At 40.3% G+C, this 26539-nt stretch overlaps 1 protein-coding gene across 1 annotated transcript in view; it reads left to right on the forward strand.

The window, feature by feature from the left end:
• The window catches only part of prkce (protein kinase C epsilon), a 42558-nt gene that overhangs the window by 2279 nt on the left and 13740 nt on the right, over positions 1-26539 (forward strand). The window contains exon 2 of the mRNA XM_004080456.3: positions 22457-22520. Coding sequence (XP_004080504.1) covers positions 22457-22520 — 64 coding nt within the window. The remainder of the gene's footprint in view (positions 1-22456; positions 22521-26539) is intronic.

Consider the following 26539-nt stretch of genomic DNA (forward strand, 5'->3'; position numbering starts at 1 on the left):
GGGAAAATCTAAATCACATTTAAACTGGCTATGCCTCTGTCTGCGCCTGGCTGCCCGCCTGCCCGGTTGTCCTGGAAGGGGAAGGCACCTACAGTGGCTGGCTTGGGGGCCGGTCGCCCGGGGGTAGCCCTCTGTGTGTGAGAGGGCATGGGTGAGGACAGGCCTGGGGGCAACCTCGCCGGGGCCCGCTGGGGCTCTGCCTCACCTCTGCATGGTGGGGAGGGCACCGGGGGCAGATACGGGAGGAGGGGTTAAGGAAGGTGTGGGGTAAGGGGGGGGTTGTAGAGGTGTGTGGGGGGATAGGGGTGGGACTGATCTTTGGGCCACCTGGGTTGGGCGCCTGGGCCTCCTCTGGCCTGTGGTGGTCACAAGACTCCGGCTGGGTGGCTCCTGTGGCCTGTGGGTCCTGGCTCCATCTTTTGCCCGCGTCTCTGTGTCAAGCGCCCGGTGGCTCCAATGGCTGGCGTCCGGTACAGCCGAGCGCCTGTCCTGTGGCCTGTAGGCCCTGACGCCGGGGTCACCTGTGCTCCGCAGTGCTGGAGGGGCCCCCATAGCGGTACCTCATTTGCAACCTGGCCGGGTGGGTGACCGGTCTGGTTCGCTCGGGCTGAAGGGGTCTTTTCGCCAGGGGTCTCCTGCCCCCTCTCTCCTAGTCTTTCCGGTCAGGCTGGGGAGGATCTGGTTCCCCCTAATGATCACATGGTACACTTCGGCAGCGTGCTTGCATCCACCCCCACGTGCACGTGCACGTGCACGTGCACATTGTCACACTGCTCCCTATTTCCTTTATCCCTCACTCCTAACCCACAGTGTATTGATGGACAGATATCTTCCGCTTATCTTAGTGTCAGAATTTCACTCTTGGATGTAATATTTGTCTTTCCAGCAGATCTAGTATAATTGTTATGAAGCTTAAAATCATAACCTACTGAAATTAGCAGCTTGGCACTGGTATCACCTTTCAAACGCAACACAAAAGGCCTTCAGCTCTTCTTATCTGTTTGCTCAGTTGTTGGACAGGACTAGTTAAAAAAAAAATCAGACTCTAACTTTAACCTTAAAAAGGTTGGGGACCCCTGCTGCAAAGCCCAGCATCAGATCTATATCTAGGGATCACCATAAAAGTGTGCTGTTTACTGGATTCCAGTTGTTTTTCACCCGCTCAATCGCAGACAAGGAGCTGTCAGGACTTGTGTTGCAGCGGAGCTGGGTATCCCCCTCAGTGGCCTTTGGTTGTCTTTACATTCCTCATCACTCCTTTTCGGGTGAGTCCTCATGCAGAAACGTCATTTTTGGACGTTGTTTGAAAAGTTTCTCCTCTTGGGGGACGCCACCAGAGTCCTACATGCAGATCTGTGTCCGGATAAAGGGCCGCTTGTTCTGCATCTGTAGTTTTAGCCTCTTGCTTTAACATGTGATTTTGTCTCACTCTTTACGCTTGTTTCACGTTGACTCTCCTTAAATAAAAAGGCCAAAAATACTCATTTCAGGAACTATTTTCTACCATCGTATTAGAAAAAAAAACACATTTAAGCCTTATTCAGACTCATATAGATAACTTTTCAGAGCATATAAAAAAAATCACTTTTAAACTTATTTTTTTTTCCACAAGCACACACACAAAATTGGGGAAAATTCCAAGTGGCAGCCATTAAAAACTGTTAAATTGGTTTAATTGCGACAGCAGTTGTGCTTATTGCAGCGTTTTTCTGTCAGATGGTGTTTTTTAATATGATATGACTCCTGGATGATGATGGGGTTTTTGCCATAGACTCGGCTATCAGCTGGATTAACATGTGATCATGATGTAATGTTAGAAAAAAGGAGACAGCAAAATGACTTTAGTGTTTAATTAATCTCAGCTCCTGTGGATAATCTCAGTGTTTTACTGGTGACGTAAAGGAGCGTATGATTTCACAGGCAGAGGCGGAAAGGTAAGACTTTCAGTGATGTAATGTTATGCAACCGTGCTATATTTCAGCATATGGAAACGACAGACACGCAGGCGTCAGCTCAGCTGTTCGGAGGGGTGAGGTCGGGGATTATGGATCAGCCCTGTGGATTGATCACATGCTATCGATCAGCCAGCCGTCGATGCATCTGCCTCGGAGCGACGCAGTCTCCTACTGGCCCCTCCGCCGCCTTCCTCCCTGCATTACTCACCACTCGTGCTTCCCGTGTCTCTTCCCCTCCCCAACTGTAAATTCCTCACTCGTCTTATAAACACCTCACCCTCCCCCTCCCAATCTAAGCGTTTAACTGTCATCTTCCCTTTGCCGCCACTCGTGTGTGACTTGAAACCCTCTTCTATCCACAATGGTGTCATCTTTTGCTTTTCTCTATGTCTTCTTCTCCATGAAGGGTTGTCCTCTGGTGCTCCTCCACCTGTGCGACTCATGAGGCCGTCCTCTGTCAGAACTTTCAGTGAACCAACAAACAGCTCTTTGCTTTGTAAAGTCATGTAAATGTGCTGGGACCAGGAAGTGTCATATCACTTCCATCATGTGGATCACAGCCCCATTTGCACAGTGTGTAGTGCTGCTTTTGAACGCCCCCTCCCCTTGTTTTAGTGCGTCCTGCCCCAACGCAGAACAACGTCATGTTTCACACCTTTGAGAAGGCAGCGTTTGCCACAGTGGGGCATCTGTCAGATTTCCTGATTGTGCTTCCTTGTGTTCAGTACTCTGACATGTCTTTGGTTTGTCTAAACTTCTATCAGGGATCAGTAGAGTTTCTGCTGTGTGAGATCACCTGTGTCAGGAACTGGTGGTGGAGGACCCAAAACGCAGGAGACCCGGCTTGGTGACAGGAAATAAAACACTTAATAAACAAACTGAAACATGACAAAACTATGGGGAGAAACAAAAAGGTAACAAAGTAGAAAAGAGCAGATGACCTGACACTGATGAACTGATGAACAGGCACTTATATGCACTGAGGGTAATTAACCAAGTGAACACCCGCTGTGGATGAAAAACCTGGATCTGGTGTGACAGACAGGGCAACTCAGAACATGACCAAAACAACATAAAAACCAAACTAAGCAACAGAATCCTCACAAGCTGCTTTTCTTTGTTTGCTTAAGTTAACATAATTAGGTGCCACTCCTTGTGTTCAGGTAGTATTTGTCCAAGACCCTTTACAAGCTTTCAAAAATGCATCCTAATTATTACTATAGAAAAAGTATAAAGCTACAGATTCACCAAGCATTTGGTGTTCACACTGGATGAGCAGCGAGGGGATTCTTCTTTTCTTTTTCCAATGTTTACTAGCGCATGTCCACCCCCTACAGTTGGAAGAGGCTTGGTCTGAAATGTCAAAGCGGTACAAATCTCGTAAATCATGCTTTCTCTATCCTGATATATGAAAGACTTGGTGTCGTATATTTTAATTTAATAATTTCTTTTCCATGATCAATTTCCAAATGGTTTGCACTTCCGTGATTTGAAAGGGACGCCATGCGTAAGTCAGTCCCAAATCTGAGTCCCTGATTGGTTTAACTTTCAACATGTGTTAAATGGGCACACGTTTTGTATATAGAGCCCGAATCGGTCTAAAAAACGTGTGAGAGTTTTGAACTGCGGAGTTCAAAACGCGCATTTGTGCATGTTTACGTAGACTTACGTAGCCATTTGAACGCACATAGCTGAGGACGGTATGAGCATAACTTTAGCTGGACCAACAGCGTTTGACGTCACGCATTGGATTCTGGAGGACAAACGTGAACCCTGAAGTGGGATGGCCATGGAGTTTCCAGGTCCTCTGTTCCAAAAACTTGAGCAGGACCAGAGGTGTGCTCATGTTGGTTCTACCATCTTGCTGAAATGTGTGACCTGACAAATGTGAGCTACAGTGGTTTCTCGTTTAGAGTTACGTTGTAAAATTAACCTTCAAAAAGCTAAATCCGTAAAGTAGACGTCATCACTTTTTTACAATGTATTATAGATTGTTTAAAAGGCTGTAAAACGTCTTTACTCATTTTTCTCAGACAGAGATTCACCTTTTCACAATTAAACTCTTTCAAAGTGCTTCCGTAGAAAAAGAAGTTCAGTATAATCGAATGAAACCAATGATCTTCAATTGTGATAGAAGATTCAAGTACATTTGTCAAACTTTATGCAGTCTGTACAGGAGAAACGGTACGGAGGAGATTGATTGACAATGGCATCCAGCCAATCAGGATGCAAAACAAATTTGCCATCAAAAATAAAATGCAAAATATCCATACAACTGCCAGGCGACACCCTGTTATCACGAGGGACTGCTGAATTCTAAAATCAAATTGGCTTCTCCCCTGCCACCACAGTTGTCATGAAAGAAAAATCTAGCAGTAAACATAAAAAAAAGTTTGTAACGAGACTTTTATGTATAGATATGAATCTTTTAACACCACTAAGAAATTGGACGCTTCTGAAACCATCCTCTAGTGGTCATTTGAGGAACTGCACAATTTAGTGTTTCAGATTCAAGTGTAGAAGTTGGGGGCTTGTTAACACCATTAGGGCTTTGGGATATCTAAAACTTTAATGTTCCTGATCATTTATTTTAGATTAGTGTACAAAAAAACTACCTAAATGACTCCTACTGTGAGTAAAAGCTGCATTTGTATGACGAGGGCAACAAACATTGGGCATTTCGTCACCTACTTTGTAAATAGGAAGCAGAATAGAGATAGATGAAGACTCAGTAAAGGATTCACTTGGCCTGCAGTAAATGTAGAGCACAGCTATGTCCTTAGCATTTATCTGCTCTCCTTGCTCTGTGCCTGCAGGTAAGATACGACATGGTTTCAATATATAGGTTAAAAAAAAGGGTGCTTAAGGAACTACTGAAAGTTGGGTGACAAGCATTAAAGTGGCGAAGGCGCAACTAAATGAGCCACTCTATGGGCATGAATGGGTCTGACGTGACCTCGCATTTAAAGGACGTGGGGTCCAGTGCTTTTGGAAACGGAATAGATGACACGGATCTGACCAAATGGTTGACGTCCTGCTGTTCTGGATGAACGCTGTTGCTTGTGTACCTCGGCTCCCGTCTTAACACTTCCTCCGCCCTTCTGCTGCTTCTCACATCTTGTCTTGTCATTTCTCTCCAGCTCTCTTGTCGCACCACTTCCTGTTCTCTTTTGTCTCCCACCACCTCTCCAACTCCCGTAGACCCGAGTGCCGGCTCCCGCTCCACGCAGCTGGTGAAATATTAACCAGCCTTTGATGCTTATTAATTGTCCCACTCGATAATTGAGATGCTTGACGGAGCTCGTCCCCATGGTGACGAGCAGCAGGCTGTCCCCTTGGTGACAGCCTCTCCCCCACAGACACACCAGAGAGAAGGATGGGTACATGAGCATCAAGAGGAGATGGAAGACCAGAGGAAATAAAACAGAACTAGGTAGCTTTAGTTTAGGCACTTAAATCTGACAAATTTAAAAGTAAAATTCCCTCGTCCAATAAATCTCAGTTGAAATACCTCTTTAAATCCCCTAATTTATTCAAATATCCCATCATAGGGCTGTATTTTAGATCAAAACATATTTTTTTTTAGACTTGCTGTTCATGTCTTCTCTACACATTGACAACAAACCATGTGTTCCTTATTTAGTCATGTGGAAACTGAGTGCTGCTGCCTCCAGATGAGCCTCATGCTGCTCCATCAAAGCTGGAACATTCCTCCAGCTTCAAGAGACCATTCCGATTAATTTTAATAAGGTCTTTTTTTTAATATGTATATTAAGGCATGCTTGATGTTCAAGTTCACTATTTGAATACTTCAAATATTGTTTTTTTTTTTTTATTTGTGTTACGCCTATTCTACTTGGTTAAAAAAAACATTTTTTTAGACAACCAGTTGTATAAACTGATTAAAAGTGGAATTTATTTAAACAGCATTTGATATTTTACCATTAAAACGAACTAAAATCTAGAATCTACTGGAGCCTTCTAAATCACTGTTTACTGCCTGACACTTTTTTTCTTTTGTATTTTTTATCAATAAAGGATCAATAAAAGTGAATTCTTTGAAACTTTATGCTAAAGTTTTTGCTCCCTATGTCCACAGTTTAGCAAATACATCATTATTTGAAACTTTATAAAAAAAATGGAAGAAGGTGAATAATGAATAATGAAAGAAAATCCATTCCAAAATAAAGCTACAAAAAGTACATTTATGTTAAGGTTTTTAAATTAATTTTTCACTTGATTTCTTAATGCTGAAACTCTCCCTCATTTTTTAAATAGAATATTTTTCGTTTTTTATTTTTAGTCTAAAGACTCACTCCGATCATATTTTGATCTGGACTGTTAATTAGGATTATATGGTCATTTTCTAGGACATACTTTCTGCCGAGTGGCAGTAGTTCATTAGAAATTCACCTCTCAGTGATTGGCGGGACCATTGACGTAAAGGCAACTCCGCCCCCTTTCCCCTACCTGTTGCTGAGAGCTTGGACCATTGACTGTACATAAATATGGATGAAGTGTGTGTGACCCCACCCATGGAAAATGCCTTACTTCTGGCTCCAGCTAAATGAAGCCAAATCAGTCGCCATTTTTCCACAATCAGGGCTCCGCCATTTGGAGCCAGACAACAGTGAGTGGTCTGAGTCAGTCTTAGTCACGTTTCTAAGGCAACTACTGTCACCAATCATGAGTAAGCGTGCTCGAGGTTCACACTTCGTCCACTGAAAGTGGACTCGTGAGAATCTGTCAATCAAACGTTCAAGGTGGAGGCTTTTGAGAATACTGGTGGGGCCTTACTGAGGCATCTGATTGGTCAGTTTCCAATTTGAATAACGTGCGATAAAGAAAAAATATTGTAAACAAAAAAATAGAATTAGAAGAACATCTTAAAAAAAAGGTATATGAGCAAGAATGGTTCTTCTGACCAATTGAATGACTAAGTAATAACTGTTTATTTCTCAATATGGCTTCTTGGAGCCAGCGGGCACTTCCTGTTTGGAATGCGAGGGGGTAGGGGTCAAGCTGTCCAGTGATATACTGTCTATGGCCCTGAGCAAGGAGCTTGTGGAACTGCCCAGTGTATTTTATACATTACAAATCTGTTTTTTTATCAAACAGCATTTTCGGATCTGCTCCTGATTCACAACAATTTGACTAAAGAAATACTTAGAAATGTATTTTTTGGCTTGAATTTCTTTATGTATATATGTCCCCCATCATGAGAAAAATGCCACAAATACACATAAAAAACTCCCAAAACAAAATATTCATCAGAACAGATCTTTAACAAGATATTCAGAATCTATAACCAACAGTTGACATCCTAAGCAGTTTTCTCATTTTTTTCCCCCTCCACTTATGCATCCTGTTACATAACATCAAAAGTCAATCTGTGTAATGTACACGCAGATTAATTGAAATTGCAGCTTAAATGCTACTAATTTAATTGGAATGTACCAGGTGCAGAAAGGAAGGAGGGGGGTCCGACTTTGCTTTTTATTGGAGGCTGTTGTTATTGCTTTCGTTCTCAGGAAGAAGGATATTTTCTTCAGTTTCGTTCTTGGGGTGGGGTAAGGGGGTGGGGGGTGGAGAAGCACCAGGAGTTTTGCCCTCAACCAGGGAGGTGAGGCTGCAGCGACACATCTCTGGGGACCTGTCTGTAAGTGGGAGCGCAAGGAGACTGATCTACTGATAGAAGATAAGCCAGCTGTCCAGTCTGTCTCAATAAAAAAAAGCAGGCAGAGACTTAACAACAAAATGCTTTTTGATTGTCAGTTCTGTCCACGTCTCAGCAGAAAAGACAAACATGCATTGATTTATGCGGCTACATTTTGTAATCGGCACCAAGCACACGGCTAAATGTCATGTTAGCACTGATGCACATCAAGGAAGAGTTGATAAAAGTCAGAAGGCCAGCAAACAGTGATGACGGTAACTTTACCACCTTGTTTATACATCTGTCAGTTTGTTTTTTACCAGTCAAACATTGCCAAACTTCTCTGTACAACAACAGCTCATATCATGAAAGCTCCTTGTGTGCCTATTCTTCCTATTAAAACACTTTTATCTGAGTTTTTAATGTTTTTGCAAACATTCTATAGTCAGAATAAATATTTAAGAATTATTTAATAGTTTATTCATAGGGCAATTTTTCACATTTCCTGAAAAACAGTTTAGATTATTCATTTTTTTATCATTTATGTGTAAAACTTGCTTAAAGGGATGCCAAAGGTCAGACCTTCGGGGCTCTTTGAAAACAGGAGTCATTTTATTTATGTTAATATATTAAATCCATACTTTGAACAACTTCTACAGAGTCTGGATTAGACCCTGTAAAAGTATTGTATTGGTATCATATTATTAGTATTATTTTGTATTATTAGCCTTATTTCTTTTTAAAAAGTTTGGCATTTTAAAGTTAGTCATGTTTTTTTAAGTTACTAAATGGCACCTACATATCTGCTTTGTGAATAAACACATGGCCAATTTATATTTATTCTCTTATTTGCCTGCAATGATTTGTTGTCATAATCAATAATGTCAATCATAACAATTTGTTGGCATGGTTTTATTGTTGATGGGTTGTAATATCTGTCCATGTCATTGAAATGCTATACAAGTAACAAAGGCGCAGTAAAACACTGGGGTTAGACTTTCCGTTTCTTAATTTGGTGTAAATCAGGACGTACCAGATGTTGCAGTTCCAACAAAGGCCACTAGAGGCTCAGATTTTGTTTTCTTTGTTAAAAAGTCAGAATGAATTCTTGAGGTGTGCGTTAGGTTTGTTTAAAAATCAGTTCTGATTTCATCTGAGCTAAAATTTTCTGATTTAGGAATGTGTTTTGTGATTGGCAGGAGGGTTGACTAATGGGTGGCTTCAAATTGTACTTTAGGCACCATTGCCATTTCACGTCACTGGAGGAATCTGAAGTTCAATTCTGTATACTTCATGCCCAGTTTTTCTGCAGTCTTCTCAGCTAAATTTGTCGCTAGACGTGTTTTAGGTGCTTTACTGAGGATTAAGGAAGTCCGTAGTGTCTACCTGTATGCACCTTTTAGCTCTGCAACTGATTTTAAAATACGAGCTTCTGAGAAAAGACAGAATTACAATAATATTCAACATGATTAAAAATAAATATTTTAAAATGCTGTTTTAAAATAATGAACAGGTTTTTAAAGCAAAATGAAATATATTGAATAAAAGAATGGCTAATTTAAACTCTGTGTGCAGGTTTTTCACAATTTCATGATCTTTTTATATATTTATGAGAGATTTATTGGTTGATTGTGCATTTGCATGAGGTCATATTTATTTATTTAATTAAATATTTATTTATTTAATTATGAACAGTATAGGACTCCATACTCCCTATCCCTACATTTATCCCTCCAAGCGGAGAGAAATGAAAGTTTGATTTTTTTTTTTTTTTGAAATGGTTTATTTCAAGCAATTAAGTAGAAATAATACACAACAGCAATATAAACATCAGTTATACATTCATACAGTAACTAATCAAACTTAGGATAATTAGACATATTAATAAATATTGCTTGAAAGGGAGTGGAAGGAAGCGAATTTATATAATCCCACCCCGTTATACTATAACCATTTTATTACATGATTTATCAATATCTGGTTCCCAGTTTTTATCAGACAGAATTAAAAATCATAAGATATCGATAAAGCACATGACAAAGATGAATTACTTAAGTATTACGCCAAAAATAAATATTTTAGAAATCAACATGGCAAATGCAGATCAGTCATCTTAAATATATGCAGATTATGTTACTCTAAAAGCCATTCATATGAATAAAACATAATACTATATCAGTAAAGTAGACACAACACTGTTTCAGGAATTTTCATAACAAAATTTCATCAAGTATCAAAAGTTAAAAACGTGCAAAATTATGCTACATTATGAAAGTTTTTTGAATCAATTTATCAATTTTTGGAGAAAGTGTCTTCACATTCAGACGTTACTACCCCTCTTTGATGTCGTCAATAGCCACGGCCAGTGATCTGAAAATACTTAACAGTTTAAAAAGTCATGCAAAAACAAAAACTCAATTCTTGCATTTAGGTGTGAACCTCTGTGCTTCAGAGCAGACCCACATGAAGAAATGCGTTTCTCCTCAGCTCCTCGGCTACAGCTTCAAATGTCCCTACAATTGGAGCAATAGGGAGGAGACAGAGGGGTAGGGAAGGAATTTGGATTCGGCCGGGATTCATGTGAATAAACCAACTGTGCAGCTGTCTATTATTTCTGGGAAAAAGTTGTTGAAGTGTATGATAATATCAGATATTTACAAATCAATGGATTTGCAGTCATCAAAAAATCCTGATCTATTATGTGATGTATTTTGAAGAACTTTATGTATACGTAGTGATGTAACTTATAAACTTCCTGTCTCCTTTCAGTTGTTTTGCAGGTCTTTTCTTGCTAAACATGGTGGTATTGACATTTGTAGCAGTATTAGCTTTGCTCTGCAAAATAAACAGCATGTTGTCGCTGTTTCTATGGAAACAGAGAACAACCCATTGCCTCCATATGCCATCTATGGAAGAAACGGCGATTGCCTGGGAGTTTGGACATGCGACACCAAACTGAGGTCTCGTGTGACTTCCATCTCCTGGGTTCTGTTTAGATGTGCAGATTTTAAAACCATGAAATACCGTATTTTCCGGACTATAAGTCGCCCTTTTTTTCATAGTTTGGCAAGGGGTGCGACTTATACTCCGCAGCGACTTATATTAGAAATAAATTGAAATAAATACATTGTTAACCCTCCTGTTATGTTCATTTGTGAGGAACAGAGATGATGTTCCTGGGTCAATTTGATGTATGAGGTATGTTAAGTGTTAAGAGTATGTTAAGTGACTCAGAGAATCAGCAAACTTTTTTTTACAGTAAGATCTTGAAGGCTAACAACATAATATTCTATTTTCCAATGATTTCATAGATTCAGAAATGCAATAAAAGTGAAAACTGTTTCTACAAATACAGGATGAAAACAGAGTATTAGTTAGCCAATGATGCTTCATGAAAAGAATAAATGAATAAGTTTGAGAAAAAATTACTGTGAACTTATTAGATAAACAGTCTGCTATGATTGTGTCATTTAAGGTTGTGAAAGTTAAAATGCGACTTATAGTCCAGTGCGACTTATATGTGTTTTTTTCTACTTTATAATGCATTTTTGAGCTGGTGCGACTTATACTCCGGTGCGACTTATAGTCCGGAAAATACGGTATAAAGGATAGAAGTGGAGACGTGTCAGGAAGTATCGGCTTTTCAGGGAAAAATCTACACGTGTTAAGCTGATGTCTGATGATCGGATAACTGGCATTATTGGATAAAGGACATTGGATTATCCTGACTATGTGACACTTAAAAAGAATCAGATATCACAAGAAATCAGATAGCGATTGGATGTTTGGTGTGTGTTTCAGTTGTGTTAGCAGAAGGAAAGCAGAAAAAGGCCTGGGTGTTCTACGTAATTGAGAGAAGACGGAAGGGAGGGATATCTCCTCGAAGAGGGTAACTGGGCGATGAAGGAGAGGAGGCAGAGGAGATGAGGTGCAGAAATCCTTTCTGTGTACATGTAAATATGTCAGGCTGGAGGTTGGTAGTGCTGAGCTTTGGGAAGGTGGAGACTTGCGAACTCCTCTTGTCTAACTTTGCCCGATGGTGACATAGACCACATCGGCTCCAACTGTGCATGTTCACACACAGCAGCCTTTATTAATGACTAAAGAAAAAGGTGCTTCGACACACTGACTAGACCAAAACATAAATTGAAAGCAAAAAAAGGTTCCCCCCATGTTTCTGTTTGGTTTTCTCCAATAAAGAAATCACCCAAAATCTTGCTTTTGAGTTCTTGTTTCTTACAGTCAGTTGATGTTTCTGTGTAAATTTCTGGGTGCATTTTGGGTAAAATGGTGGAAGTTTCTGCATAGATAGATGTTATTTAAACTACACCCTCATAGCAAGCACATTTTATTATAAGACTGAACAAACTCTGCAGTCCTGCGAGACGTTTCTGAACTTTGACAGGGAGGTTAGAGTCCTTTTTTTAGCAGCCTTTAATTGCTGACTGTGGCGCTAGGCATATTTGACCCTTGCCCTTACTGACGTGGGGAGGGTGGGTTGCAAAATATTTTTATCCTTAGAGATGGGTCATGGCTGTGAAAATACCCAAAAAAACTAGTGTCAATGTAAGTGCTAGACCTTGAAGAAGTTGAGAGATAAAAAAAAATTCTGGCAACTGTCCGCTGTGTTGCATCATTTGCAAAGAAAATAACAAAACAAAAAAAAACTGAGTTCACCATGCAAACATATTTATGTTATCCCGGTTTGTGCTCCAAAGCAGCCAGATTGAATTAAAGTTCTGCCTGCTGGCATCCTTGTACCTTTGCCTGTCACTATCATCCGCTGCCCCACCCTCCCGCTCTCCTCTTTCACAACTCTGATTATCCTCGAGGTCATGACTCTGTTTACATCATCCCTCATTTTATTCCTGACCTACAGACTTTATTCCCTTTTCATGGCAAGTCGCCGGACAGTGACATCATGCACCCCACCCTTTGGTGGCCTACAGGATTAGTGAGACAGGTTGGATTTAAAAATGTGTTGTTATCACAGTGACAGTGCACCCGCCCGCCGGCATGGACGCGGTCCCCCGGCGATGCCACAGCAGGTCAGCCATCGAAGTGTTGATGCTGCGGGCTGCTTCACGCATGAAATCAGTGAAAGGAGGACAAAAAGTAAGATGATCAGACAGCTCAGGGACAGCAGGTGAAACTAATACAGCCCCTCCCCCCACTTCTGTGGCAGAAAAACATGTCAGTAAAAGAAGCATTGTGGGACACGAGTTTGAAGGTAAAATCGAAGAATTTCTTTGAATTTCTTCAATTTCTTTGAAAGGATGTTTTTTTTTGTTCCACCTGTGAATGAATGTTCATAAGGTAACTTTTTGTACTGTTTATGACAAAACCAGCTTCCTTTTTTTTTTGGCAGATTCTGACTAAATGAGCAGTAAATTATCTCAACTGCACTCATGTTGGGTCTGAATATGTTTCTGCAAATACAACGCTACAAGACTAATCAATCACAAACATTATTGGTTCTACAAGCGGAAACTAGGCTTTCCATTCTGCAATTGGTGCCCGTCCTTCCATTTTAAAAATCCCTTTCAGGGTCATTGGGTTGCTGGAGCCTATCCCGGCTACTGTTGGGCGAAGGCATTAACCAATGAAGCATTTATTTAGACCGTGGTAGGAACCCTGAGTGTCTGGAGAAAATGCACGCATGCATAAGAAGAACATGCAAACTCCACATAGAAAAGACCCAGCTGGGAATCGAACTGAGGCCTGTTGCTGTGATGCAAGAGTGCTAACCACTACGCCACATTAGAGAATAAGAAATCCAGCAGTTAGAGCTGGGTATACATATACATGACTGGACAGATGATCTCTGGGGTCACCTATCTAGTGAGAAATACCCTTTGACCTCATTCAGGGAGGAGTTAAAAGGGGGTGGGGTTTACACAAAGACATACAAAGGCAAAAGTAGGACAGGCAGCAGAAGTTGCTTGAGGTTTAATATTATCGCTGTCACACAAAGTTTACCAAAATAACTATTTTTCATGCACCAAACCATAAATATTGACTCGACCACCCGCCACCAGGGCCCAGGAGCAGCCCCAGTCAGGCCAGACACTGGTCACCCTGCGAAATCTTTCATTATCAAGTTTGATGTATTAAGCAGGTGAAACACCTATGATGATCCGAGGACATCTGGAACTACCGTAACTAGTTTTCCTCTTTGTAACTTTTTTCCTTCCTGGTTGGTGGGATTTTTTTCTGGAGGTTTGTCCGCTTCAGTCTTTATTGTTGTGAACAAGAAACCATAAAAATAGTGGTTCCTCTAGTTCCAACTCAGACTGTTGTCCCCGACCCTAAACCATGACCAGAAACCCTGAAATAGTTGTGTTTATCAAAGCAAACTTGTTTTAATGCATCTAAGAATTTTTAAAATTTTACTATCCGATTAGAGTTATCAGAAAATGTGTGCACAAAGACTGAAGGAAAACATTTTTTTTAAACATTTTTTTATTAATTTATTATAAATTTATATAATACATTTATTAAAATAAAAAAAACACTAAATGGATATCCATGTAAAAATTAACCAGACTAAATAGTAAAAACATGGACATGTTTTTCCTAAAATCACTTACATGATCAATTTAAGAATTGTTTACCGGTAATTGAAGAAATCTAAAAATATTAAGACATTTGGATTGCATGTAGACAAACTCGAATTTTCTGCGATTATTCTCAGGAGACACTTGCATGACACTTGAATTCAGTTTTGAGCTGTTCAAAAATTTTTGTTGGTTGAGAATTACGCAGTTTGCTCAATTATTATGTAAATCATATGCAATTGGGTGTGGTTTTTGAGAGATTTATACGAAAATTTGTGGCTTTTACGACTGTTCCACGTATGTCCTCTTATTTTTATGTTTGTAACGGACTTTTCGTGCATAACCCACCGATGTGTACCTTATATATTGCTTATCCGGAACACAAATCACGTTAAAATGTCATAATTGAAGCGGGAAGATAATCACACACGGTTCAATTGATTTACATGTTCTTTGCGTGGTTCATTCGTGATACATCTGTGAACATTTCCCGTAAAGAATCACAGCTTTTCTCCACTTTTTCCACTTATATTAATGTATGACCAATTTTCATCCATGCAAAATGCGCAAAATGTACGTAGTGGCTGTGCGACATCCCCTTCAAATTGGAGCTCAGGTGCTTCTGGAGGACACTAGCTCGATGATGATCAGTGAACTGAAAGGATTTCTGATTCAAGTGTCAAGCCAGGCTTATCACCCTCTATAACAGGGGTCTCAAACTCGTGGCCCGCGGGCTATTTGTGGCCCCGAAAGTTTAATGTTAGTGCGTCCCGCCAGTTTTTTTTTAATAAATGACACTTTTTCAGTGTTGTGCGAGGAGCTGAGGAACCAACCAATCACAGTGGGGTATATGACTCTTGGGTGCGTGACATTGACTGGGCTTGAAGCAGGGAAACATTTAAGGCAGGAAACCTGACAGCCCCCTCCCCACAACACATTAAGGAGTTCCTTACTTTCCTTTTTAGAAAGTGTTTATTCGCTCGTCATTTTCTAAATACATGCAGCAGGTGCTGAAATTTTTTCTGGTCCGCACGGACCTGGGGGAAGGTTAAGGTTACGATTACGCGCGGCGGCGTATTAACCCCAACCAAACAGTTCTCGTGCGCGGCTGTGTCAGCAGCTCACCGCTCCCGCAGGAGGTGGGCCAGCTGAGGAGAATAAATGTGTGCGCTAAAGTTGCGGCCCAGCCTGAGCTAGACCCTGCCTTCAGTGGCCCCCAGGTAAATTGAGTTTGAGACCCCTGCTCTATAACATCCAGTGTTTATGCTTGAGTTAGATCATCTTCATCTGTAGGCAGCTCCTTCTTAACCATTTGAAAGCTGTAGTTGAGTTGTGACTAATGAAGTCTTTAAGCTAAAATGAGCTGATTAATGAGATAGGCTGTTATATATAAATTAATATAGTTTTCTGTTGCAGTCTGTATTTTCAATATTTTGGGAAAAATATGACCAAAACTATTCTGAATTTTTGTTAAATTCTGTTTTTTATCAAAATTTTGTTTTATTTTTTTATTTAAAAAGTAGCGTTACAGTGCAGATTCACAGTGAAAACTGGAAATAGATTATTAGTCTTAAGCTGCTTTCTAAGAAAACAACATCAGAAACCAACAAAAGCCTCTTTGTTATTTTCTCGAACTGTCATTGTTCGGCGAGACTTTGAACCGACCACGCCGAGTTTAGGAGAAAACACGGGGGGGGGGTTACATGATTGGTTCTGGTTCCAGACAGGGCTTCCTTTTTTCAGCTTCAATCCTGGCTGTTTTCATCCAACAGAGGTGACTGTCTGATCTTCAAAGGCCGCTCATCAGACCGTCTGCCAGTCCATCTGGAAATCACTCACTCTGCCTCTTCTTGTGATTCCTGTGATGAAGACTCCAACTGGGAACGTCCAATCCAAATTTTCCCTTTTGTTTTGAAGACGGGGCTGCTTGTTCATATTTTTTGTTGGGATTATTTTAAATGTTGCAGTCAAACAACAACATGGGGAATGTGTCCTCGTCCCCTCGTCTCCCCCCACCAGCACGCAGCGGCGCTCTTCTTACATTATTAGCCGTCTGTGATGTTACATTAAAGATGCATGACTCTCACACTGTCTCCGTCAGCATGGGTCTCCTGTGCGCGCTCCAGTTGCCGGTTAACGGGGAGCAGGACGAGCCACGCGTCTTGTTGTGTGAATGCGGTCAAGCTCTTAAAGCTGGAATTTGTCGTTTGACAGATGGATGTGGGAGGCAGCCGCTGAGAATAAACGCTCCCGAGCGAGACAGAAAGAGCTGTCTGCTTGGACGGCGTTTGCGAGCTGGACGGTCAGAGAGTGGGAGGGGGGGTTAGTTCCACATTATTGATATAATGCAAGCTTTGAGTGCCCTGTCTGCCTGGTTGAGTGCTTCTCTGTGCTGCTGCATATGCTATGTGTGAGTGTTCGATTCAGCCTGCCTCGTGTGTTCTTTTTGTCTTCAGTTAAGCTGAAACGTGTGTTTAATGCTAACCTTCCAGGATCACTGGCACGTTCAGCTGGTGCGTTTCAGGGCGAGCGGCTGAGAAGTCTGTATCAGTGTCCTAATTGGACTAACAGGATTAATGAGGCGAACTAGATTCTCCTGCTCTGCCTCCTTCCAACCTTTGTTTTCAGGGCGGGGAACCCAGCGCCTGTGTGTGTGTGTCTGTACACGCAGTTCTTAAATCCAAGTCACGTTACAATCCATTTACAAAGCACGGGTGGGGGTGGGGGTGGGGGGTTGAATACTTTGGTTACAGTGCATGTAGTTTTATTGGTGCTAAAAGGGTCAGGGGATCCGTCACTCACTTAAGGATATTAATCGGCCTTTTTGTTCTGGAAGTGAAGGATCATAATTATTATAAACCTAAAATCTTATGGATGTTAACTGTCAGCTCTGATATACTCTAAGACTGAAGTTACAGATATGTATTTTAATCCATAATTACAATCTGGAACTGCAGCTTTAGGTCAAAAATGTACTTAAATGTTTTACATTTTTACGAGAAATTATAAAATAAATACATTTAATTAATAATTTGTATAAAAAATGAACAAATACCTCTCTAAGTTACAAATATTTTACTATCATAACTACCTAAAAAACACATTTATAAGTATCTACTGCATTCTGTGTAGTGCAGCACAATATTTGCTACAATATGAAAAAAAAGTAAAGTTTTTACAAATAAATTTGCTTTTTCGCATTTTTATTAATCACCCTCCTATGTAACTAAATGTTCCACCACAAATAAAAGTCTAAAGATTCAAAACCAAAAAATATAATAAACGTTTTTATGAAATATATATTTAAACATGGTGTTTGGTGTAACTATTCATCCAGGAGTTGTTTAAACTGATATTTCATCTGTTGATGTATTTTGTCTGAACACTTCAAGCACACAAAAATAAATAATGGAGCTGTTAAGATTTCTTAATTGTGAACCTTCGGAGCCTCATATCAACACTCAGTGGATCCTACACTTGGTTTGTTTACAAACCAACTTGGATTTCATCTGATTTCTTAAATCTTTTTAAGCATCATGTAAACTAGATATCACTTTTCCATAACTAGAGTTGGGAATTTGGAAAAGACCTAGTTTTTATTTCGGGTATTTTGGCTTACTTCAATAGCAAAACAGCAAGATGAACCTTTATAAAAAAGATACAGCTAGATAAAGGCATTTGTCCCTGGAAAATAGGAGTTTAGTTCTTTAATCTGCCAATGTCCAATGTAATTGGTTAAATTAAACACATTTTAACAATAAAAGTTGCATTTTATGCTGCATTTTTTTTAAAGTCCCACTCCTTACGTCACAAATAATCTCTTTTTCAAATGGCCTTTTTTCATTTGCTTCTGATTCACCATGATTTGAATAAAGGAATACTTAGAAATGCAATTTATAAGCTTTTATTTTCTTAATATTAAGTCCATCATCAGAAAAATGCCATAGAATACAATTTTCATTGAAGTTGGTCTTTAAGTAAAACTGAATTAATTGGAAACAAGATATAATCTGTCGTTTCAGTTAATTACGACAAGCACCTGTTTGTGGTTTGACCCACTTTCATACTCGACACTTGTTGTTTGATTAAATCACTTGAAAAATGATTTATGAGTTTGAATAAAACCTATTTGTCATGCCTTACGTAAACGTCCTCAAAGAGATCGCAGCACAAAACAAGCCGAACCACAACAGGTGATCTTGAAACCACACAAAAGAGGATCATTTTACGTGTTGGCTTATCAGGGCTAAAGTCACACTAAATCCACCTCTTTGTGTAATTAACTCTCTGAATGTGATCATTTCCAGGTTCTATAAGGGTGGAGGGTACTTTTTTTGAGTGCAACCACTTGTGCGATCACCACTAACCCTGTTCAAGCAGTACACACCACAGAGACCATTGGAACTAATCAAATGCAAAAAAAAAAAAAGTCATAAACCAAATTAAAAAATCAAGTACAGTACAACCGTTTGAGCATCTAGCTGGAGCTGCAGTGCACTTACTAAAGGTTTGGGCCTCTCTGCACATCTCCAAACTCGTGGACGTTAGCTAATTATTTTAGCCATGTGATTTGCCGTGTGATCTGTTGTATTTGTTTTCTTTCCACACACGCTAGTAAAGTTGGCAACTTGATTAAAAATGAAGGCAAAGATTCCATCTTTTCTCTTTACATTAAACATGTTGCAGTTTATTCCATGTGAATAAGTCACGGATGCAGGGCTTGACAGGCCCATACTGAGTTATATATACACTTTTTTTCAGGGCATAGCAGCAACCTGCCATTGCTAGACCTCGGTTGCTGTTGCAGGTCAGTCTTTCTTAGGCAATACTGTTAAAAAATGGCTGTTTTTGAACTTATGGTTGGTGTAGATTTGCTCTGAAACCACACAAAAAGATTAAGTGATACCTTGTATGACTAAAAATGCTTAAAGTTCCAACTTTACCTCCTCTCATCCTAGAAAAACGTTTTTCTTTTGTTATCATGACTGTGGAAAGAGGAAATTCCCCTTTGACTTTCTCTAAAATGCTATAGCTTGACTCTCATGGTCAGTAATTGGTGATGTGGAAACAGCTTTTTGGCTGGCGTGCCACCTCACAAGTCCAGCACTAAATCAATGACCGTGTCGTCCATTTGCTCTGCTCTGTTCCAAATCAGACTCAGTCCATCTTTCGGCTAAAATCCCCACAGTGATGTGCTGTTATGCAAGAGGTTACATTTGGGGATTAGCAAATCATTTTAAAGGGGGAGACATCAAGAATTCGCCGCCCTTTTATAGGTCACTAATCCCATCTTTTGTTCATTTCCTAACAAAATACTTCCAGCTGATTCTTTGGCATTGGAATATCAACTTTAGAACACATTTTACAATATTTGGTGAAACAGCTGACAATTTCTATATAGAAATATGCAGAAACTGGACTTACATATTTGATCTTAATTTGGACTGATAATTTTAGCTTGAGTTCCATACAAACCAAGTGTTAAGGCAAAAAAATATATTTTTCGTAGGCGTTGTGCTCATTTGACCATAGAAAAGTATTTCTCTGATCTCCTCTCTTTGTTTTCAGCTCTGTAAATTCCTCTGATCACATTCTGGGTTTTTTTGCTGCATGGAGTGCACGTTGTGCACCTGATTGTCAAGCGACCTGGGAGATGGAGCGTGAGGGGCGCATGGAGTTCATTTAGCATTTGTTTGTGCTGTCTGTGGTTTTTGTTTAGCAATGCAATGGAAGTAACATGTGTGCTAGTGTGTGTGAGTGTGTGTGTGTGTGTTGCATAAGAGGATCTGCTGCTGTCCCAGAGCTTAAAGAAGGATTTAAACCTCTCTTTCTCACTCTCTCCTGCTTTGTCATCTGTCTCTTGAGTGCTCTCTGTTGGACTATGTCATGTGTGGCTGAGTGCTGAGTGCTGAGTGCTTTTAACTCTAGACTTGTTTTACCTTATTCTGACACACTTACACATTTGATCCTTACTCAAAGGGTATGTACACCCCTTAAAAAACAGGAAAACAAATGAATAAAAGGTTTTTGTAATAAAATTATACTCTAAGATCCATTCATTATTTTGTGCCCTAAATATACATTACTTATAGACCCACTGCGACCATCTAGGACCAAGCAACCACACCCCCTCTTTCCTTCACCCATCAGTTTACCTAACATTACCGGTTCAACAAAACTAACGAGCAATAGTGGAGCTATCCATTTTTGAGTTAGATGCCAGCTCAGACGAGGAAACCGAAGACGTATTTGAATCTATTTGTCTGTAAGTGGATGCATCAGAATGGAGCGGATCAGGGAGCTTGTAGCCTGCCGATTTTATTCTTTTACAAACTGCATTTTTTTTTTTTTGTGTCGATTCACAACGATTTGAATAAAGAGATTTTCAGAGACGCAATTTTGAATTCAAATTTCTTTGTACAGGATCTTCAAAATTATTATGCAAATTGTTTTTAAGTGTCTAAAAGATAAAGTTATTTGTTTTGCAATTAAACTCATGAAGGATACTTGAAGCTGCTGGTGTCTCTGGAGTACCACAAACATCAAGGTGTAGGATCCTCCAGAGGCTTTCAGTTCTATTTGGCAACCCATAAACAATACTCACATAGAGTAACGACTGCAGTGGGCCCAAACATACATGAACACTCATTTTTAAACAGTCTTGTTCAATGATGAGTGCTGTGCAACCCTGGATGGTCCAGATGGATGGAATAGTGGGTGATTGGTGGATGGTCTGCGACGTCAATAAGGAGGTGACAGAGTCATGTTTTGGGCCAGAATCATGGGGAGTGAGCTAAACGGCCCCTTTAGGGTCACTGAAGGTGTGAAAATTCAAAAGTAAAGAAGAACCGTTATTTCCATAACAAAAGCATCTTTAAGCTGCAACGAATACCTTAGTTACTGTGGGCATAAAAGGAGATAAATTGATGGTGTGGCCCCTATCCTCCCCTGACCTCAACCCTATTGGAGCATCCTCAAGCAAAATATCAATGTGGGTGGGAGGCAGTTCACATCCAAACAGCAGCTCTGGGAGGCTATTCTGACATCCTGCAAAGAAGTTCAAGCAGAAACATATAGATGGAGGACAAAGGGGCCCCATATTCAAATGTAACTTGACTTATTAAGAGGTTTTTGAGTAAATCTGACCTCCTAATGCACAGTTTCAACAAATGACCGTTTACAGTTCTTTAGAATTATCTTTACGAGGTTTGCTCAATAACATTTAATACATACTTTAATGTTTAGTGACTTGGAAAATTATGCTGACTCTTATTTACATTGAGTATTGAGAAAAATATTAGAAAAATACAATAAGCACAATAATTTGGAATGCACTTCTGTATATGTCCTCCATTGTCAGAAAAATACCACAAAAACATGTTAAAAATAACAAAAACACAATTTTATTTGAAGTGGGTCTTTAAAGGGGTCTAAAAATGCTTCTTGGTGACGGTGCAATCAAAATTCCTATCAGGCATGACTGCATTTTGATTCAGTGTTTGCATTAAAGCGGGCAGGGTCCCTAAGTTTAGTTTGTGTGAGCATGTGTTTGACAAAGGGAGCGCATCTGACAACGCTGTTTATATAGCTTAAGAGCCCGCTGAAGTATTAACATTGTGTGGGAAACCGTGGTGATAGCAGAGGCTGCAGACTGTGAATGCAGAACATGACGTTTAGCAGGAACGGGAGGAATTTACAATCATGGATTAATGGCTGTAAATGTTACCAAGTTAATTGCAATACTGTTAATATCTAATCTCTAATTGCATTTTTTTTGTACACATATTTTACACATTTTCTTGACGTGCACCCTAGAAATGTCTTGAACAGAGCTCTTGGTACAGTTACAGTCTATTATAATTGCAATATAATGAAACCAGCTGAGAATTCCAACATGTCCGCCTTTAGAACCCAAATAATCCAAAAAAATACTGAGGAGAGAGGTCTGATGAAATCCAAAGTATACCTTGTGAAATCTGCTGGTCTACCTAATCTAAGGTAATCCAATCAAGCTTTAGGATGTGGGCTGAAAGTGTTGCTCTCAAAACCAAAAGAAACTGATTTACATTTGAAAACTGCATTGATAAAAACTCAATATTACTTGGAGTGATAGTTATTGAAACAATGGTGCTTTAAGGGCTGATAATGATATATATACTGGCAAGATAATGACCACTTACATGTGTGTTTGTTTGTCCTGGGGGACTTGACTGCCTCCCCCATCTACTCACTGTTGCAGCTGCAGAATTTCTCCTTCATTTTCTTTTTTTTTATCTCTCTGTCTCTAGATTGACTTGGAGCCAGAGGGAAAGGTGTACGTGGTCATCGATCTGTCCGGATCCTCCACTGAGGGTAATACCGCTGCTGCCAGGCTGCAAAGCCATAGAGAGATTACCATCACATCTGGCCTGAAAACAAGGATGAATTTTTTAACAGGGGGGCCTTTGATTAGATTCGAGCTGAAAGTGATACCGATGTGTAAAATTTAAAAGAGAAGCACCGCCGCGCTGGAGCATTTCTGCCCTGCAAACGTACAGCTGTTCAGAGTGGAGGAGGAGAGTGCTTTTGACAGTGCAGGCCTTCAGGAGTTTAGACCTTTTACTTTTTTGATACTCTTACCACACACATGACAATGGTACGTTCCATTTTCATGAGGTCTGTTCTGAGGCATTAGCCATAAGGGAAATGCTAGACATACCTGCACTGCACTGGACATCCCAAAATCCCCTTAACACCCGTATGGGTCAACACCCGTATTGGTGAATGTGACTAATGCTGGCTTCACACCAAACGCGATTTGTGCGTCAGGGGCGCCCAATCTCAATGTTAAGTCCATGTGCAGCTGTGATCAAAGATCCTGCAGCACAATATGAGTGTCGCAGCAGAATTTAGGCATTGTGGGATGTTAAAAAAGCAGAACTTTTGCGGGATGACGCGTTGCGTCAACTAATCAGGTACTCAGCTTTGGGCGCGTGACGTGTTCAATGACCCGATCATCGGGCGAAGTCCAAATCCAACATGGGTAAAATATGATCATTCTCGTCCAGAACTTCAAGATAATCTTCTTATTTTCATCTAGACAGTAATATAAAACAGCTTCTAATTTTATTGTTATTTTTTTACTCCTGAGACACAGAAGCACGGCCGAAAGCGGCTGCATTCAGATGCTGAGATGTTGAGCATCATCGTACTGGGAAAGATCTCATGATCCCAGATGCTTTTGAAGAGCTCTTCAATTTGATGCGTGCATTGCATTCGGTGTGAACGCAGCAAACCGTAAGGCTTAACAAAACTTGCAGTTTAGTTCCCTTACCAATCGTATTACTGGCACTAAGAGTATTTTTAATGAGCAGCTTTGCATGTTGAATACATGTCCAGAGATGCTAGAACCGTCTAGACCAGGACCATCCAACCTTCACCATCTTTCACTTTCCAGCTACACCTTTCTGTGTCAGACGTTTCAACCAGAGCCTTAAATGACCTAATCCAGCTAATCGGGCAGAAGTAGGATAAGGCCTTGATGGAACTGTTTTCCCAGCAGAGACAAGCAGACAACCCCAACACAGTCTTCGCCTCAGACGGCAATAGAACATGTGGTCAGCACTTAAAAATAAGTACAAAGAGCCAAGAAAAAACTCATAAAACACATGTTTGCAAAGTTTCTGCAAACGGTTTTCAGAGTGTGCTTTCTTTGCTCAGCACGAAGAAGCATTTGCAATCCTTGTCTTCCAGTCTTACACCTCCTTTCCTCACAAAAACTAGATTTGAAAACAACCGGGCTAGGAGCTAAATCCTGGTGCTGGGAAGCTCAGTAACAACGCGTAGAAGGCTGGTGGCAGTGCGACCAGTTAGGTGGAATTAATGAGAGATAATAAGCTGTGCTTTTTTACCTCTTCCTCTGCTTAAAGGAACTTTAGTAGGCGGTTGGATGCAACCATGGAAGCTTCAGACAGAAAAATCGGTAAACCTTTGGAGCTGCGTGTGGTCTGCAGGCTCATTAATCTTTTCCCGCGTCCATGAATAACTCCTAATGCTAAATGCAAACATTGTTATCACGCGTTGGGCCAATAAACAGTAAAAAATGTACAATATGTATCCATCCTGTAATTATACTGTAGGGGAAAATGGTTATTGGTGCTGAACAATAAAAAAAAGCTGATCATTAATAAAAATCTGATTTTTTTAAAATCATAAGACAGTTGTCCTCACTTAGAATCTGTTATAAAGAAACTTTCTTATGCAGCTATCTGATTCTCAATGCAAAGAAAAGACTGCAAAAGACTGAACTTAAACCTTCCAGATGCTTAGAAGACAAAATGAAAACTGCACTAATTCTATCATTTTTAAATGTTTTAATTTGCAAAGTATTTTTTTGAAAGAAGGTGTTCAGTCTGGGTTAGTTTGCGCTGCCACCAAGTGGCTGGATGTTTAACTTTAGAAGCCAGACCGCAGTTCACAGCCTTGAAGCTCGAGGCCAAAGGTTGAAATGTTCCTGTTTTCCTAGAAAGCTGTGTTGTTCCTAAAGCTAGTTCTCTCGCTCCTAAATTCCATATTTGTTTGTTTTGATTTGAACGTCGGAGAATCTGGAAAACATCCGTCACTTAACCTCTGTTTCCTGACATACTTATTCCCTCTCAGGCTGAAAAGATCTCCGCCAGCACCTGGGTTGCTTCACACCTCCACAGAAATAGAAACAGCTCCTCTGCTTTGCAGGAAGGAGACATTTTCAGTGTAAAATGAATGAAGAGAGCCACGAAAGCGAGTAAATTCTCAAAATAGTAGGCGAGATCAGAACATAGATTAGACACACACAAACGGACACACACACACACACCAGACTCTAGCATCCATGTCTTGCCCTGCTCATCAATGATTGGGCATTTGGTTGTGACCTCACATCCCACTCTCCACCCACTTCTGAACTTCTTTGCTTTAGTTCAGCCCTATAGAAAACTCTTCATGTTAATGCATGGTGATTAAAACAAATGGCTGCTGATGTGTGAGTGTGCTGATATAGGGAGCTGCAAGGAGTGAAATTTGGAGTAAGAATATAGACGAAGGAGAAGGGGTATTTTTAGCAGATGTATTTTTTTCCCACTGGTACAGTCTGTTCACAGCAGCTTCAGAGCCTGAAAGGAAGTGTTCTTCTTCTCCATCCTCTCTTTCCTCCTTTTCTGTCCTCTTCATCCTGCTGCATCTGTTGTTTCCAGGAAGCGGAAAAGTAATCTCCCCTAATCTGACCATCTGTGGTCGTTTCGTCTGTTTTATAGATTCACTGTTCCGGTTTCCTTCAAAAATGTCTCTTTATTTGCATTTTTTTTGTACTCAGACTTTTATTAATTACTTTAGAAATGCTCAGTGAATAAAATAATCTGTATGTTCTATATACAGATTATGCAAAGGTTAATGGGTGATGAAATTAACTCTCGTCGTGGAAGCCGTGCTTCCGCGACGTGGGTTAATTTCTGATAATGCACACATCGAAGGCCATTAACCCGCTTATACCATTTATAAAATAAATAAATATTTGACCAGTTTTTATTACTTTATTCTTGTTATTTGTTCGGTTTAGATAGCTTTTCACGAAAAGTGGACACTTTGAGACATTGTGCGGGGTGTTGTCACATTACCGTGACAACGCGCCGTTTAGCCGGCTGAGCCGGCACCGACCTCAACTGCAGCGGGAAAGGAAAGCGATATTTATGCTGATTGTCACTGTGGGTTAAATAAAGCATCAGTTCAGTGAGAAATTACACCTCTTACTGCTTGTTTTTGTCCAAATGATGAAGCAAAAGGTTGTTTTAAAGAAGCCAGTGCAGTGATGCAGAACATTAATGCTATGTGACCGGAACCTCTTTTTGAGGTGTGCATTATCATTGTTGATTATGTAAGGGTTAATGGCAGAAGAAGTGTGCATTATCACTTTTTAACGCACGTCCTGGAAGCCTGAACCTGAACTTGCTTCCGCGAGGTGCGAATATTAACCAGAATATTAACCAGTTTTTAGTCCTTATTCTCTTTTTTTTCCGATTTGGATCGCTTTTCTCACAAAAAGCGGACTATTTGTTAAGTGGTGCTCCGCGTCGCGCCGCAGCACCGCTGCAGTCAAGATTCAGCGATATATGTATATACTGATCTTTCCGATGGGTTGAATAAAGCATCAGTTCAGAGAGAAAGTTCACCTATTACTGCTTGTTTTTGTCCAAATGATCAAGCAAAAGGTTGTTTTAAAGAAGCCGGCGCAGTGATACAAAACATTTAAGCCAGGTGACCGGAACTTTTTTTTTCACCGTGTGGTTATTCTGTGGTACATCACTTTTTAACGCACACCCAGCAGCCACTCACAATCGAGTATTCACCTTGCCCATGGT

The sequence above is a fragment of the Oryzias latipes genome, chromosome 19, assembly GCF_002234675.1.
Source record: "Oryzias latipes chromosome 19, ASM223467v1".
Classification (NCBI taxonomy): Eukaryota; Metazoa; Chordata; class Actinopteri; order Beloniformes; family Adrianichthyidae; genus Oryzias; species Oryzias latipes.